Source organism: Lineus longissimus, chromosome 13 (assembly GCF_910592395.1).
Source record: "Lineus longissimus chromosome 13, tnLinLong1.2, whole genome shotgun sequence".
Classification (NCBI taxonomy): Eukaryota; Metazoa; Nemertea; class Pilidiophora; order Heteronemertea; family Lineidae; genus Lineus; species Lineus longissimus.
The window spans coordinates 2,581,726-2,598,678 of NC_088320.1; the positions used below are offsets into that span (position 1 = coordinate 2,581,726).

At 41.1% G+C, this 16,953-nt stretch overlaps 1 protein-coding gene across 12 annotated transcripts; it reads left to right on the plus strand.

Annotated features, from left to right (window-relative positions):
• The first annotated feature begins 899 nt into the window (after positions 1 to 899).
• On the plus strand, positions 900 to 15,967 carry LOC135497609 (transmembrane protein 245-like). Of its 12 annotated transcripts, XM_064787394.1 has the most exons (19): positions 900 to 1,411; positions 1,769 to 2,000; positions 2,197 to 2,517; positions 4,954 to 5,102; positions 5,248 to 5,429; positions 5,825 to 5,915; positions 6,386 to 6,421; positions 7,226 to 7,324; positions 7,616 to 7,687; positions 9,683 to 9,832; positions 10,285 to 10,407; positions 10,656 to 10,798; positions 10,971 to 11,071; positions 11,269 to 11,443; positions 11,636 to 11,778; positions 12,013 to 12,088; positions 12,858 to 12,904; positions 14,191 to 14,264; positions 14,833 to 14,848. In XM_064787394.1, the coding sequence occupies exons 1-18, from the start codon at positions 944 to 946 to the stop codon at positions 14,196 to 14,198; spliced, it is 2,616 nt and encodes an 871-aa protein (XP_064643464.1). In that variant the 5' UTR covers positions 900 to 943; the 3' UTR covers positions 14,199 to 14,264; positions 14,833 to 14,848. The 12 variants fall into 12 exon arrangements, with proteins under 12 accessions (XP_064643464.1, XP_064643470.1, XP_064643465.1 ...); XM_064787400.1 differs by lacking the exons at positions 12,858 to 12,904; positions 14,191 to 14,264 and adding an exon at positions 12,473 to 12,490 and having other exon boundaries at positions 14,833 to 15,967; XM_064787395.1 differs by having other exon boundaries at positions 12,858 to 14,264; positions 14,833 to 15,967.
• The last annotated feature ends 986 nt before the right edge of the window (positions 15,968 to 16,953 follow it).

A 16,953-nucleotide genomic window follows, 5' to 3' on the forward strand; every position in this document is an offset into this window, starting at 1 on the left:
CCAATGATGAAAAGACCAAAAGCATGAGTTTAACAGTGGGGAACTTGTTTTCATCGACGCGTCTGGTGGCATGGATCGTTACGACTGTAGAATCTTCATGATGCTGACTCCTAGTGCAGCAGGCGGTTTACCCCTTGGTTGTCTCATTGTAACGTCAGAGTCGACAAAGTGTATCACCGAGGCCTTGAGAATGTACCAGGATATTCTAGCCTACCCAAAGATGCGTTCCGTTGGTCGGGGTTCACTTGGACCACAGGTGTTCTTGTCTGATGACAGTGAAGCCGAGCTTGTTTGCAGGTTTTACTAAACCTAATGCATACTGTAGTTTGGGTACAGGATTAAACTACCGGTATGAAGTTATGTTCAGCTGTAATTCTAATGGTTTTTGGATTGAAAGTGACATCTTTATTACACAATGTACATTAATTTTGATAAGATTTTGCGTGTTTGCAATGATGCAGGTTTGCATTGAAACAGCATGGTGTACTGTAAGCTTTCTGTTATACCTTAGTTATATCTCCTTACCCGGTAATGAGTTTTGTATGAATGTTCTGACATGATTGATGCAAAATAAAGTTATTTCTACCCTAAAGCTGTTCCCATGACTGGAGTCATTCTTTCTTATGTCGTCAAGGAGCAGAACCAGATACGTTGATATGATGCCACTGTCAACAGATAGATGGCAGTAAAATATTTCTAAAAATAAATGGGAAACTCCCTTGGGAAACTCCTAAACATGGAATTCCCATCTCCGGAAAATTACCTCATGTGCAGGAGACAAAAGGTTGTACATCACGCACACACAATGTACATGACGTAGTTACCTAGGAATCAACCTGCTTCCTCTCTGTACTTGATGTATACGATCGTGTACATTGACGTGCAGACAGGAAAGATGGCTTCTTCTCCAAGCTTGGAGTATTTTCGTTCCCCGTTTACCGGGATGAAACACATCCTCCCTGAGGGTCATGAGAAAGCCCTGAAGCAGGCATTCTATAACACAGCTGCGCTAGTTTTCGTATTTCTTGTCGCTGGTGCCACGATTGCTGTGTATCACATTCTAGAGGCATTTATTCGACCGCTGTTGTGGGCAGTTTTGTGTGGAACTTTTTTGCATCCCTTTAAAAATACACTGACAAGAACTTTACAAGCATGGTTGAGAGGCTTGCGAAATTCAGGCACCCCTCTAGCTGTGGGGGCTGTCATGCTACCCATCAAAGTTATAGACTCTGCCTCAGAGACCTTGGGTTCCATTCTCATGGCCCATCTAAAACTTATCATTGCATTTTCGGTTGGACTTCCAACAGTTTATATTTTGTATTATTTCGGACCGCTCGTCAAAATCTTGGGGATTATTCAGTCTTTGTTTTTCTTTACGTATGAACTTATAGGATACTTAAGTACAATTTGGGTAAGTTCTTGATGTTGCGTTAGCATTTTAGTTAAAAACGCGAACTGTCATGCTTGAATTAATCATGACGTGACAGCATGAAGTGTGAAGACTTCGTTCCTATAAATCAATCGGGTGCACGGCTATGTCACTGTTTTATATGACACCTCCACCGACTACTGGTTCAGCTCAGCTGTCATAATGAAAATATGGTCATCGCTGAGTGATGGAAAACAAGAAGCGATGTGGTCCCTGGCCTGGCATGCCTGGGCAGTAGACTTTACTTTGAGGCTAAGATACGGAAATGGTGATGACCAACTTTGCAACCATAAGTCCAACTCTTTCTTTCTGTTGATGATTGTATTTTTATTCATCCAGGTTCTGACCCTCATCCTTGGTTACATCTTAGTTGTAATATTCTACTGGACGCCACAGTCAAGTCCATTTCTCAAACATCTGGCCGTACCAGTGTGGATTGCTCTCCTACTACAGATTATCACCCTAGCTGGACCGCTACGTGTCCCCCTGTTTATCATCCTGGTGACAATGTTGATAGTTGGTTTTCTTGCTGAGATGAAGGCGCGGAGGACTAGTACAGTTACTTCACCTGGTAAGAACACATCTCATGATCTTGGATAGAAGAGTTTTGAATCTCGACTCAATTTGCCTATATACTTCATATACACAATATGCAGAGAGCGCTGGAGTGCTGCTCATGTACGTAACTCTTCAGAATGAGGTCCCATTCATAATGTACGACATCTTGACCATTGAAATATTATTACATGTAGATGTATTCTCTGCAGATGCCCCTGACCCCTCGGAGGCCTCACCTTGGGCCCTGTTCTTTGGTGTCCAGACTACTCCAGAAGCCAGCCCATCAGAGGATGTCACCAGAACTCCATCCGCAGAGTCAAGTAACGATGGTAAAAAGCCACCGGAGACACTTGGCCATACTGGGAGACCCAAGGTGGAAAAACCTTCCAAAGCAAAGAGAAGCTTAAGTGATAACTGCTTCATCGCGTTATTCTGGGCGCTGGTCCTTGTGCGTGTTTGGATCAACTTCTGGGTGATACAGCTGCTGCCAGCTCTTCTCATATTCCTCTTTATCAAGAGGCTTGGAATGTGTAAGTATTGACACATATTGATTTTCTAAATCTGTGACCAGGCAGGAGCCAGATGGACCAGAGGTTCACCATGTAGCCTACAGATGTTCCTAGTATCTGGCCTTCACATTTTAACAATAGATACTTTGATCACTGAGTTTTAAAAACCAGATCCCTCACTCGATCCCTATCTTGTATAAACTGAGCAGCAATCAAGTCTGAAACTTTGACCAGTCCCCCCATTGGTTCAGCAAACCAAGATAACTTGGATACTATATTTGTAGTGGGGACATGTCCAATGTCCATGTCCTGTGTAATAATACTGTTGCCCCCATTGACCTAATTGATCACATTCTGTCTGTTGTTCACTCTTGTTGATTCACACTACCCTGGGGATTTCAAATTTGTTCACAAAAGGTTTACAGGTGTGTATTTTACATGTCTTTATCTACGAACAATGTAGGCCACCCAGATGCTTTATTCCCAATGCCAATAATTGCATGTAAATGGTTTTTACCGGACTCGTTCATGATTATGATGCATTAACTGATACTGCGCAGTTCTATTACATTAGGTAAAGCAGCTAATGCTGTGAGAATGTACAGGTGGATGTATCAGGCAAGACAGTGAGAAGAAAATAGTCTAATGTTCCAGCCAGGATACCACCTGCGTTGGAAACTTTGCATACATTTAATACATAGATTGAAAACATTGCATACATGGAGTCTCTGTACTTCAACTATCTGTAAATACTAGAGTGGCTATCATCATTCTGATCCAGTTATAAAGCTCATTGTAGTCTGTGAGGAGCTTATCTTATTGATCAGGTTGGATTCTACAGCTGGTACTTGCTGCTGCAGTGAACTATAGTTCTCAATCTGATATTGTCGCCCTGCCCAGCTCACTGGTACATGAAGCCTCAGTTGCTTTGAAATTGATCTACATGAACATATAGAACTAAAAATAGACTGTTATTGATGGATCCTTGGTCAGACTGTGAGTCAGAATCGGATCACTTCTAATACAGAAACATTGGTTCATGTAGTTTTACTGGAAATACAATATCAGCAAAGTCAGATTCTGAAATGGCCTGATGTAAAAATTTGTGGCTGACCTTTGACACAATTTCAGATTCACCAGATGTGTTGGTTACCTGCAGCCTTTCAGTACTGGAGGTTAATGTGGCTTTAGCCTACCCAGTGAAGTTTTCTTCAGCTTGAACAACCCCTGCCTACATGTTGTAGTACAGTAGGCCTACTTTTAAAACATCTGCCAGCGTTGTAAGCTACCTGGTTTCTTTCATAGCTGGGGTAGAACATCTGTAAAAAATCAGGTGGATTATATTTCATAGACACAGCACAGACATGTTTGCTTGTGTTCATCGAGTTCATATGCTTTTGAAGTTCTTGTCAAGTTACAGTAATGAAAAACCAAAATGATGTACATGTATTCTGATCAAAAAGACCACATTATCGAACCAATGCAGTGCCAATGGTGTTTGTCAGTGTTCTCAGTATGTGACTCGCTCTGCCAAAACTAGGCACTTGTCGCATCTGAACTTGACAGGTTGATACGGACTTGTTGTTCATTTCCCTATTGTTGACCTTTTGTGAAATCTATTACAAACTGATTTGGTCACATTCAACAAAAGGTCTACAATAGGGAAATGAACAACAAGTCCGTATCAACCTGTCAAGTTCAGATGCGACAAGCGCCTAGTTTTGGTAGAGCGGGTCACATATCTCATTCCATACACTCTGTCATAACATAATTTTTTTCCAGACAAAATCTCATTTTTAAGTAAGTTACAAGTCAAGTTCGTGTTCTATTGCTCGCCGTGAGCTTTCAACAAGTTATCAAAGTTCTACATATTGATCACTGCGGCAGTATTGTGCCTGACAAGTACATGTGTCTGTCTTGTTTCTTTTGTTCGAGCTTCAACAGGATGCTTTAAATACAATGTTTGTTCTGTTGATTACGCCTTTGTTATTATCATAACGTTTGTTGATTTTTTTGTAACTTGGAGTGTTCTTCATTGATAAGCTGTTACTTTTTTCACCATCTTCAATCTGTAAAAAAAAGCCTTGTCTTGAAAGTGCTGTTGGCAATATCAGCATGATGAATTGAATATTGTTTCATAGGAGTAAGAGACACAGCAGAATGCCAATGCCAGACAGCAGTGCAAACACCAACCCACATCCTACAGGACTGTCCCCTGTACCAGGATTTACGAAATAGATTCTGGCCTAAAGACACGAAGGTCGAAGAAAAGCTGTGGGGAACACAGCCGGACCTTCGGGCGACAAGCCGCTTCATCTCCACCACAGGGCTGAGGTTATAGTTTTACTTAGGCAGGTTGAACGCTGAAGAAGAAGAAGAAGAAGAATATTGATTCTGTTCTTCAAATTAAATCTTTAAATATACTTTCTGGTAAAATATTCATGTTGATAATTCCAGTGAGCCATGTTGGTGGGATTGCGTTTATCAAGGAGAAGATGGGGCCGCACCTTATGAAGGCACGGACGTGGTTGGAGGAGAGACGTGATGCTTTCGCACCATCACCGATACAGGGCATGGCTAAGATGGTGATAAGAGGCGACAGAAAGGTACCCTACTAATGTCAGTGCATGAAAAAAGCTCTTCAGAAATAAGGAAATAAGTCAGTTTGTTTGAAAAAGCAGGATGTCTTATGCAAAAGATATCTTAATCGTGATAAACGACTCTTCGAATGAACGAAATTCTTTCTTTCAGATTGTTGCTTTCCTTGAAGACTCGTTAGATAGTGTGATGAGCATCGTGATCATCCTGGCGCTACTCCTGGGGGCCATCATGTGTGGCATGTTCGTCTGCGTCCAGGTCCACCAAGAGACGGTCCACCTATTGACAGTAACCAGCAACGTGGCCAACAAAACGCTTCATCCCGACGTAAACAAGTAAGATGACTATCTGAATTTGGGGTATTGGTTGTCCCACAAACACTTCGAGAGTGAGGCATTTGTGCAAATATTCCTGTCAAGTTCCTCATGAAGCGAAAATTATACTATTCTGTTCATATCATCACTTCCACATGGGGCTTTTCTCAGTCTTCTTCTTCTCGTTCGCTCTAGACAGTCAAGTCCGATCTTCTGATGTATTCTATGGTGTTTCGCAGCTGTTGGAGGTCTCCATAGAGCTGGTCTTGTAGGCTGGTACCTTCTGGCCAGATGTCTTTTCTCAGAGCTGCCAATCTCGCACATCTTGTCAGGATGTGTGCCACGGTCATCGGTTTCGTGGCACATGGGCACAAGTCGTTGGCTTTTCTCAGTGAAATGATTGTTTTTTGTTTCAGGTGGATGCCCAAGGGTGATGACATGCAAAAGGCTCTGGATACAATGATTGAAAATGCTTATGTTTATGGTAGAGAATATATTGCCTCAAAGGTAAGAAGTAAACAACAGAAAAGACAAACGTCTGCTACCGTATTGGTGGCCGTAGCGACAGAATCCCAAAACTGCAGGCCTAACGTTCTTTTGTGTCCGAAGGTCTTGCATTGTTGATCTTGAAGGCTTAACGCAAACGGCAGATGATATTTTTCTGGAGGATCACATCACAATTGTTGACTCTAGGGTCAGTTGAAACACCTCGGTAAAATACTTCGGACAATCGATTTCTATGGCTGTCTTGAGGGAAACATTTTACAACAACTCAAGAAGGAAATAGTTTGGTACACTTCTTTGTAGAGGTGTGTGATGTCTTACAAATTGAACTTGGATCCTTCTCAAAGTTAAACTTGTTTTTAGAGATGGCATTTGTATTGTTGCAAATTGACTTTTGCAACTTCAAAAAGCTTTAAATCAACAAATCAGACCAACCATCCGTATTTATTATGTGTTGTTGTTATCTTTAAAAGCAAAACCCAAGTGTTGATGGCATATTTCACATGATGGTATGTTTTAAAGCCAGGCCAACCACCCTGGCACAATCAGCATTGTGTTACTGTTAATTCATATTGTTCATGCTGGCGTTTATAACTAATAAAACAATGCCATGCTAACCTGCTGTTTGGCTTACTGGTACGGTGAGCTTATACAATAGCACGGCGACCGTCATCGCAGTTGTCGATTGTAACTCTTGTCACGTTTTTTAACTGCTTGAGCTATATGTACTCATGAACGCTTCTGTTTGAATCAGTGAGCACAATGGCCTGTGGCTTTTTTAGGTTTAATAAATGATATTCATTTTGAGGTCAATGTTAATACTGTTATGGCATAACTTGCCCCTCCCAATGGCTTTATATTGCATCAATCCAAAGCTTATTTTCACCTGCAGTTAACATGAACATGCTTGCTTTTGCTGATAAGACAACAATTGAAGGTCCCTGAACCCTTTCTGACCCCATGTCTGTAGAAGTTTAAAATGTCCTGAGATAGAATGTCCAGGGAACAAAAGATTCATTATGCGCTTTAATCATTATGCGCCATATACCATAATCCGTCAGAATACGATAGGGCCAGACACTTTTCTTAGCGGGACATTTTCTTCTTCTACACCGGCATCAAGTTCCTGCCCGGGGTTCCTGCATAACATTTCCTTGTTAATATTTTCGGCATCATACACGTTGTCATTGCTAAAAGTAGAATCGGGGAATATGATTGATAATGAACGGTCAGGTTTTCTGGCCCCCACCCCCAGACACACATGTTACTAACTGCATCCTTGTTCATCCCATGTTTGTGATGTTCGTTTCTAGGTTAACACACTGTTAAGTGGGACGACTAAAGACAAGGCGAAGCTTGAGAACCATGTCTTGGAGGTTTGGGATAAGATGTACAACAGCTGGAAACAGCGGGTAGGTAGGAAGCATAAGGTCAAGGTCACGAACATGTTGTAGGTCGTGTTTAAGTTTGATCAAGGTCACAGAAACGTAAGGTCAGGTTCAAGGTCATCAGAAAAATAATTGGCCATGTAAGGTGAATGTTGAAATCATGACAGTGAAAATTGGTTTCTAGCTCATGTAGGCCTGTGTCGTTGGCATACAGGGTGTCTCAAGAAGTTCTTGACGGATGAAAAGCAGTTTTATGCATATATATGTAACTTCATGAAATGTTTTCTCGAAATTTTACAATGTTGTCTTATTCAGGAGCATCAGCATGTTCTCGGGGCAACAATAAAACCGATCTTGATGTCCGTGTCTATCAATGACTCACTTATGGTAAAATATAAACAAGGCTTGTTTCTCCCGGACAAAGGAATTAACACTTAACCCTTTAAGGCACAGTTCATGTGGGCTGAGATTTAGAGGGGGACTCCTTGGAGTTAGATGGTAGGATTTCCGATGATGCAAGACTGCTTTTGTTATGACTGCACGTATTGTTAACTGCCAATATATCATGACATATTGAATATCCCGAGTATAGATTTAGGGTACTGTCCTTGAAGGGTTAAGGCAAATGTAGTTATTAACTTGACCATGGGTTAACCTGGTGATGGGGTGTGGAGGTTCCTGCTTTCTATATTTTGGTATAGAGGTCCTGCAGATGATGTCGTCACAAGAAGACACCATTTTAGGTGTTAAATTTACTGCATGGCCTCTTATCCTTGGTCGCAATTTCATGATGTATAGGGGAGGTCCCGTTTAGTGATCTCAGTGTGGGGTTGCCTTAAAACGCATATTACAAATGCACACATGAAAATTTGGGTTTCGAAATACTAAATCTCGCCTATAATGTGGTTGGTTTCAAGAGCCTTTTGCTATTTTGGCATCCAGGCTTTCACATCCAAGTGCCATGTTTCCGCTCATTGTCCCACCAATTTTCGTATGAGCAAGTCTGCTTTACTAAACGTAATGTGTGCATTCGTTTTACTGTTTCAAGAATAAAAATGCTTCAGAGGATGGTAGTTTGGAAGTAAGTCGCAGATCGTATCAGCATGTCATGTTTGCCTTAAACCGCTGAGTGAATAAGTGTGCCGATACTGTCTATACCTCGAGAAAAGTTAAGACCTTTAGAATGAAATTCAATCACAATTCAAAATTGTTTGTTTTGTAAATCTCAAGAAGGGTTTCTGTTTGTTGTGCTGGTTGCCATTATGCAACAATCATTGAAAAACTTATGTCAAAAGTTGCATTTTGATGCAAGTTAGTAAATTGGGTTGAATTTTCTCTGGAAGTTGAAACTATCTCCGCCATAGAGCTAGGTATAAAGTTTTATTTTCAATACGCCCCAAAGCTTTTTCTGTGTTCCCTCGTTGAAAATACCATTCAGGTGATTTCAGAGATGTGAGGATGTTTTTCAGTCGATGACATAGATCACGGTGAAAGAGTGTTAATTGTTTTAAGCGATAGAAACTGATATTAATTGGCTGTAAATTGAGTCTTTTTAATGATGATTTGCCCCCCACTGTACTGCGTCTCCTGTCTCTAGATCAAGCCTGATCATATTTCCTGCGTTCTCCCTGTAATATTTTCCCAGTACTGTCAACCCCTTTATTCTCTCTCAAGAACACTAAAAAATCTAATCAGATCCACCAAGTCACTAATTTAACAGGACTCGAGACAACCCAAAAAAGTTTCTTTCGAAGCATGTAACTTGTTCCTACACCTCAATTTTGAACTTGTTACCTTGAAAATCTTTTTACTGGACTCCTCAGATTTTGTTCAAACGTTGGTCTGACTGACCCTATCGAGACCGTCTTGCTCGAGCCCTGATTAAATGTGGAATGTTGTCGGCAACCAGCCCTGCACTGATCAAAGTATTATTTATACCAAGCTTTCACAGTTTCTATGTTGTGATAATGTGGTCAGGTGTCGACGGTCAAATTACTAATAATGCATTGTAATTTCATTTATTATTCAAATAAAATTATCGATATTTTCCCTGGTTATGAATTTAAAGTCCCCTATCTGCTCATGATATCAGGTTGTATGCATTGAGACACTGTGTTATCAAAATTTGAAATCATATTTTTAGGGCGGTTGCTGGTTTTCAAATTTTAAAACGTCACTTTTAATGAAAAAAACCATTAGTCTCTGCAGTTGCTTTTACTTAAAATGACCTTAAATGGATTTAGTGGCTTTTTAAACTTAAATCAACATATTCACATGACCATTCATTTGAAAGCTTATAATTGTCACTTTCTATTAATCTATAGTACTATTTCTGTCATCATAAGTTTTTTGAAAAATAACCCCGATATTATTAATCTTCAGAACCAGACGCAGAATCTGCCCTCGGTAGACAACAGGAACCTAGCACTGACCAACTGGAGCAGCCTGTGGGAATCTATGAACAAACTGGAGGAGTTCAATTATGAGACCATCATGAGCTTCGTCCAGGAAAACATAGGAACATTCATGGCAGTAAGTAATTTTCTTTTGAAAGTACTGATTCAGGGCCTATGTATTGTATGTGAAGACATGTGTGTTGGCCCAGATTTGGCATATGGACAGTTCTGTACAAGTTACTTCTGATGATTAAGATGTTGGACTTTTTTCTAAGGGGCCCTCTTCCAACCTGTGTGGTGAGTTGTTGATAGGGTTGGTAGGCCTGTCATCTTGTCACAGACATCTAAAGCCCCAACATATAATCAAGATGTTCTAGAATAAATCTTAAAGGGCCTAATTTACAAAGGGTGTTTAGCTTAAAACAGCGTTTAATGTCTGAATAGACAGAGTCAGGGCCTTGCAGGGTTTCTTCATGAAAACCGCATTAGGCCCTGAAACTGATTATGTAGAATTTACACGCGTCTAACTCTTAAACACCCTTCGTAAATTCGGCCCTATATTTTTTTGATCGTGTTTCTTCTTTTCAGGCGCTGGAGTCAGTATGGTTGGTGCTCAAGAGTAACATCTCTCTTGCCCTCAATGTGGTCACAGCCATCATATCTTTATTATTCGGAGGAGGAACAGCTCTCCTGAATTTCGTCCTTGGTGTGGTAGGTGATCATGATTTTCTTGTAACGCTGGCCCTTCCAAGTGATGAGTTATCCAGGTAGCTTTCTAATACAAAGTGGAATAATGCCCTAGGAGAACCTTTACCTCTGGTTCTTATGAAGTGAAGCTTTGTAACTATACACAATTAGAAGTATTTATTGGCGATTTTCTGATGTTTGATTGAATGGTGCTTGGCTTGGCCTTTACGACAATGACAAAGAATGTGAAAAATTTTTGTTTACAATTTCAGATCATCTTCCTGTCCACATTATTTTACCTGCTTGCATCGAGCGGTGACCGCTATAAGCCGATGGACTGGATCATGCGTATGGTCCCCTCGGATGGCTCACCTGCCGCCAACAGCTTTGGTCTGGCTGTAGAAGGAGCCATCAGGTGAGGTTCATGAAGGGATTCTTGAAGTATGACATCTTGCAACACAGGGGCAGTTGCCTGCTTTATTGTTTTATGTCTCATTGGCATATTTAAGTAATCTGACTAGCTCACGGTCATCCCCCCCCCAAGTCCAATGAAATATTTGCCTTCATCTTTCTCCTCTCTATTACAGCGGTGTTTTCATGGCTTCCTTCAAGATGGCAGCCTTTTATGGCCTGTACACCTGGCTGATGCACACAATTTTTGATATCAACATAGTATTCATACCTTCAGGTAGGGACATTGTTTACAAATTTCCATTTCAAATTTTAGGTATGGAACACTTGGCCAAGGTTGCTGCTGCGGAACAATGCTTTTCCAAACTTTGTTCATCAGTTTCTAAAGGTATATGCAGTAGCCAAGTCTTGTGAACTACATGTAGTTTTAAACTTCGAGAAATAGTTTCTCATCCATTCCCGATTGTTTTCCAGCGCTTGCTGCATTATTCGGTGCCATACCATTCCTGGGGACGTACTGGGCCGCCCTCCCCGCAGTGATAGAACTCTGGATCGTCCAGGGACTTGGTCTAAAGGCCGTGCTCCTCCTGTTGTGTCATTTCCTGCCCATGTGTTTTGTGGACACTGCCATTTATAGTGATATCAGAGGGTGAGTGCTCTTGTGGACTTGTGTCGTTATCTCAATGTGAAATTGGGTTCATGTTGGTTCCCAGCCAAAATTGACACTAGCAAGATCGTTCTAATGTTCTCAGGAATCAGTCAGTATCTCCACCAGGTCCTTCAAATCCCCTCTCTGCATACTGTTTTCCTCATGTGTGAAATGAACTTTTGCCTGTTTCAGCGGTGGACACCCGTACCTGACGGGCCTGGCCATTGCTGGTGGGCTTTACTGGATGGGCCTAGAGGGCGCCATCATTGGGCCGATCTTACTCTGTAGTCTCATTGTCGCGTTTAACGTGTATGGGAACATGGTCTCGCCCGAAGGTAAGGAGGTGTTCTTATCTTCATCTTGAAGGGAATAGTGCAAGCAGCCAACACTTGAAGAACCCCCAATTTTGAATTCATGAAATATCTCATGTTGGTTAGAGTGTTTGATATGATGGTAGAGTAAAACAGAGATGCAATCTGTTTATTTTCTTGCTGCATTTGCCTCAGTTTTGCTCCAAATTTGAATTTAGAATATGATAAAGTTGCCCAATTCCTTCCTTATGATTCCAGATAGTGGCGCCAAATCTAAATCCTCTGTCGTCCGAGCTTTAAAAGAAGATAGAAGAGTAACGTTTAATTTACAAAGGTGAGAAGAATATATAGATTAAGAAATGGTGGTGTCAGAGAAATATGATGTCACGCTTCTCCGTTATCCATCACATCACCCTCATACCTGTCGTCTGCCGTTGTCTTATGCTTTCGATAGGAGAGCACTAGTACAGGTCGCTGTTTTGACTGTGGCAATGCAGGGGTGAGCATTCGCCATTTTTTGTTCGGTCAATCCCAGATCAGAAGTCCCATTTTCTGCTTGAGGTAGGTGGCCAATGGATACCTTGTTTTTTCCCATCTGTTTCTATGGTAAATGTGGTTGCCAATACCAAGGCTCTCCTCCTTGTCGAAAGCATCACTTTGATGTTTTCAGCACATCACAATTCACTTGATTAACAGTCCATCGTTCTAAATCTTGCAGTGTGTCTGTATGAGCGAGGTAATCATCCATTCAGGCATTAAGCATGGCGTTCTCGAATCATTGAGTGTGATTGTATAGTCATTACTTCATCAGCATGTTAGTTGTTTGAGATGAGAGTGTGAAGATCATGAGAGAGACCATGATACATGTATGGTTAACCCAAAACATCGATTGTTGAGCATATTGGGTGATATGAATAAAGACTAGCAAATGCTTTTATCTAATACTCCATGTACATTTACACTAGGCCTTTCTGTACAAAATTGAAGTAAAAGCATTTGCTAGTCTTTATTCATATCACCCATTGTGTCAAAACTCTTTCTTGCTTCATTGCGTGACGCCCCGTAGTCCTACGCTTCACTTATGCCTTCCTGTTCATCTACAGCAGCTGTAAGAGACCAGGAGACCTCCAAACATCCAGATCTGCCACAGGTTAACATACTATTCTAGACAATAGCATTCCGCGAAGTTACTATTTATAGCTCACAAGGTCATTTGCATAAGATATTGATGACGTTTTAGTCACGTGACAGTCGGACATCGACAATTATTTCTACGCATTTGAGCTTATTTCAAAGTCAATTATCTTTGACCCTGCATTGTTTTTAACATGAATGATACCATTGAGTCAGAGAGAGAAATATTCAGAACAATTATGTAGTATTTCCAACACTCGGACATGTGCCAGATTGAATCTAACTGCCCTAGTTAGAAAGCCTGAATCCATTACGAAACCGCATGTTTGTCCGACATTGCCTGTAATTCAGCGATGGGGAAATAGAGGGCAGCAGCTGCAGTGACGTCATCTTCGCGGAATGCTATTTACAGATAAACTTGCTGAACTCAGATTCAAAAAGATCCTGATATGTTCATCAACGTTGACCATCAGCAATTGGTCTTTTCTGTCCTTTTGACTTTGAAAAGAAAATTCAGTTGGTAATTAGATGATGTGATTTTAGTATTTCTGGTTTGGCAAGTTGAGCTGTTTATCATTAGCATGATAGATTTTGTTATTTTCTGGTACTGTTGTTGTTCACTGTTCACGAGTATTGTTTGTTTTATTGGATTTTGTTTATTTTGTAATATATTTAATCACAGTTTTCTTCAGGTTCTGCTTAGATATTAATGAAAAATTAGTAAAAAGTAGACTTCGTGATTCTTGATATCACTTACCATATTTGTTCCAGTTTGTGCACAGAACACGAGAATACAATAACACTTAATTTTATCTCTTCCATAAAACTGAAGTAATGGGTGTTTTATAAACAACTTGGTGGCACTTTTTCCCTTTCACCATAATCGCAACACCCCGACATACACAATAGTCTTATCTTGATGGTAAAATGTCACCAACCTATACTTTACACAGACGAGAAAGTTGTCCTGCCCCCGAACAGTCTGAACAGTTTGTGCGGCGTTATTTATGGTTCTCATAGGGATCTGGAATGTCTTGAGCGGTCGGGACGGAGAGGATGTGAGTGGTTTCATACGACAGGCCAAACCTGCTTCAGGCAAAGAGGGTCCTGCGTTGCTAACATCTTGCCACCTCATAGTTTGGTTGCACTTCACTTTTATTACCTCATGCATGTGGTATGGGACTGCGGTCGCTTCTTAGACTGGAGGACACTAGCTTCTCATCTATAGTTATCACGTTCGAGAGCTCTCTGCTCATTTCTAGCTACGAATCTTATACCACCTTCTCTTCTTTTCATTCCCAGGCAAGTGAGTGACCCTACGTCTTCAAACACATGATCAGTGACATCAGTGTTTAGGCCTGACTGCGCTATTCGTAGTGAGTTTTCTTAGTGATTGTGAATGCTATAGGACCTGCATGATCGGTGAAGCCACCCCATTGATTTCTCCTTACAGATGTGTAACATGAGCGTATACTGTTAACCCAGAAATATGCGTGTGACTTTTATTTTTCTTATATGTGGCCACAAAAAAGCAAATCTAACTGAAATTACAGTACTGTAACAGTGTTGTCAAGACTTTAAATTAAAAGTATGACCACAATTATTTCTGGCTTAGTTACAGTCTGTTCACTTTCTAATCCTCTTGCTTTCTTCCCTATTTTGTTGGCATTTCAGTGTTAATGTTAATCCCTCCTTTTCAACGACTACAATATGTTGATATTGACTTTTAAATCCTGTTGTGAAAATTCTTGTTTATGACTATTCTGGTGAAAGATTCTCAAAGGGGTCACTCTCAAATATATGAGTAGAGCATCTTTGTACCCTGAGTGTTTATAGTTCCCCTCCAGCAGGTACTGGTGAATCTGTTAAGAACTGCATTCAAATATTTGGTTGCTAGAACTGCAGCATGATTATTTCTCACATTCTGTTTTCTCTCTTCTTTAGGGGCCACTCCACTTACAGTAACTGATGTCGACCCACCGGACCCAACTAAAACTGTCAATGTGTAACCACGGCAACTAAAACCGGTAGCACGTTACTACGACAACACGTTACCATGGCAACCACAACACATCCTCGACTCCTGTTTATAGTTTTGGATTGCTGAACGAAATTTTGTTCACTGGACTTTTTATTGGACTGTGAAAAAAGAAAATTATGTACGGCCCATTATGATATTATCATTTGGCAGTTTGTGAAATTCCTGCATTGCTGCTGGCAGGCAAATTCACTGAAACTTGCCACAAATCAATTTGAAAATTGAATGGTTTTCTGACAAAATTTTAATTCCAATTTGTATAAGATGCAATAATTTTGGATAAAAGGTCGAAATGTTGTCATTAGGCTTTAGTGTGCTTCTACATGTAAGTTATTTGTTGATATATGTGGTATTCATGGTGTAATGTACTGGTTTCTCTAACATGAAGTCCATGATGTGCAAATTAAACCTTTCATGTAATGATAGGGGCTGGGATTTCCAGACTTTGATAAATTTAGGGTTTTCCTCACCCTCCAAAGAGTCTAAAGACCGTTTTATTTGTAAATTTGTACAAGGTGTTAGTTTAAACATGGCCCCATTTAAAGGCCTAATAAACTGATACCATCATGAACTAGAAGCTTTAGGAACATGTTGGTTACTATGTCCTTTTAATCGAAAGTTATTAGGCTTTTCAGTCCATGTTTTAATGAACACGCTGTATAATGTTAGAGCTGATTCAGAAGGGAAATTAATTTATAATTATTTGACGCTCAGTATTAATTTTAGATATACTTTATATCCTGCATTGCCAAAATAGATAAATGCTATTTTTATTTTTTGTTAAATTGTATAATTATTTGTATGATTTTGTAATGGTGCTTGATTTGAAATGAGGGGTAATTCATTAAACAGGGTGTCTAAGAAACAATTTGAGGCCTTGCACATTTGTGTAGAGGTAACAGGGGTTAATTAGTTAGGGGTTAATCTGAGTGATACTTAAAACATATAGATTTAGGAGATTCCTTATATCTTTTTGCAACCAAATGTACGTCATTGCTCTGAAGACAGATTTCTTCTAATAAATTGTCATCATTTCTTTAATTGTTTGTTGTCCATTTGGTATCTTGCTTGGTCGAGACTGCTGCACTTATTGTGACAATGTCCCTTTTGTATCTTGCCAGGTGTCTTACATAACCGATTCACAGTGGCTTTGGCTGTGTCATCTCTCTCAGTGTTGGCTAGGCAGTGGAGACGCCAGGGCTGATTCTGTCCGTCTCTCGCTGTGAAACCTCAAACTAAATTGGACCAGCCCCCAGTGTCTTTCCAACAGGGGAGAGAGATGAGACAGTCACAACCAGACCAAATCGACCCTGGTAGCTACACCATTCCTCCAACACCGTCCAAGAGATGAGACTTGCTTACGTACTGTCTTGACATTTCGGCGGGAGAGATGAGACCGTCACATTCTGACTGAATTGGCCCTGGCAGCTCCACTGTGGAAGAGATGAGACGTTCACAATAAGTCCAAATCGGCCCTGGCAGCTCAACTATCTCACCAACACGGCAGAAGAGAAAAGACCGTCACAGCCAGACCAAATCGGCCCTTGCAGCTCCACTGTCTCGCCAACACTGCGAAAGAGGTGAGACAGTCACAGCCAGACCTAATCGGCCCTTGCAGCTCCACTGTCTCGCCAACACTGCGAAAGAGGTGAGACAGTCACAGCCAGACCTAATCGGCCCTTGCAGCTCCACTGTCTCGCCAACACAACGAAAGAGGTGAGAGAGTCACAGCCAGACCGACTCGGCCCTGGCAGCTCCACTGTCTCGCCAACACCGTGCAAGAGATGAGACAGTCACAGCCAGACCAAATCGGCAAAGGCAGCTCCGCTGTCTTGCCAACTCAGCAAAAGAGGTGAGACAGTCACAGCCAGACCGACTCCGCCCGGGCAGCTCCACTGTCTCGCCAACACCGTGCAAGAGATGAGACAGTCACAGCCAGACCAAATCGACCAAGGCAGCTCCACCTTCTCGTCAACACGGTGCAAGAGATGAGACAGTCACAGCCAGACCGACTCGGCCCTGGCAGC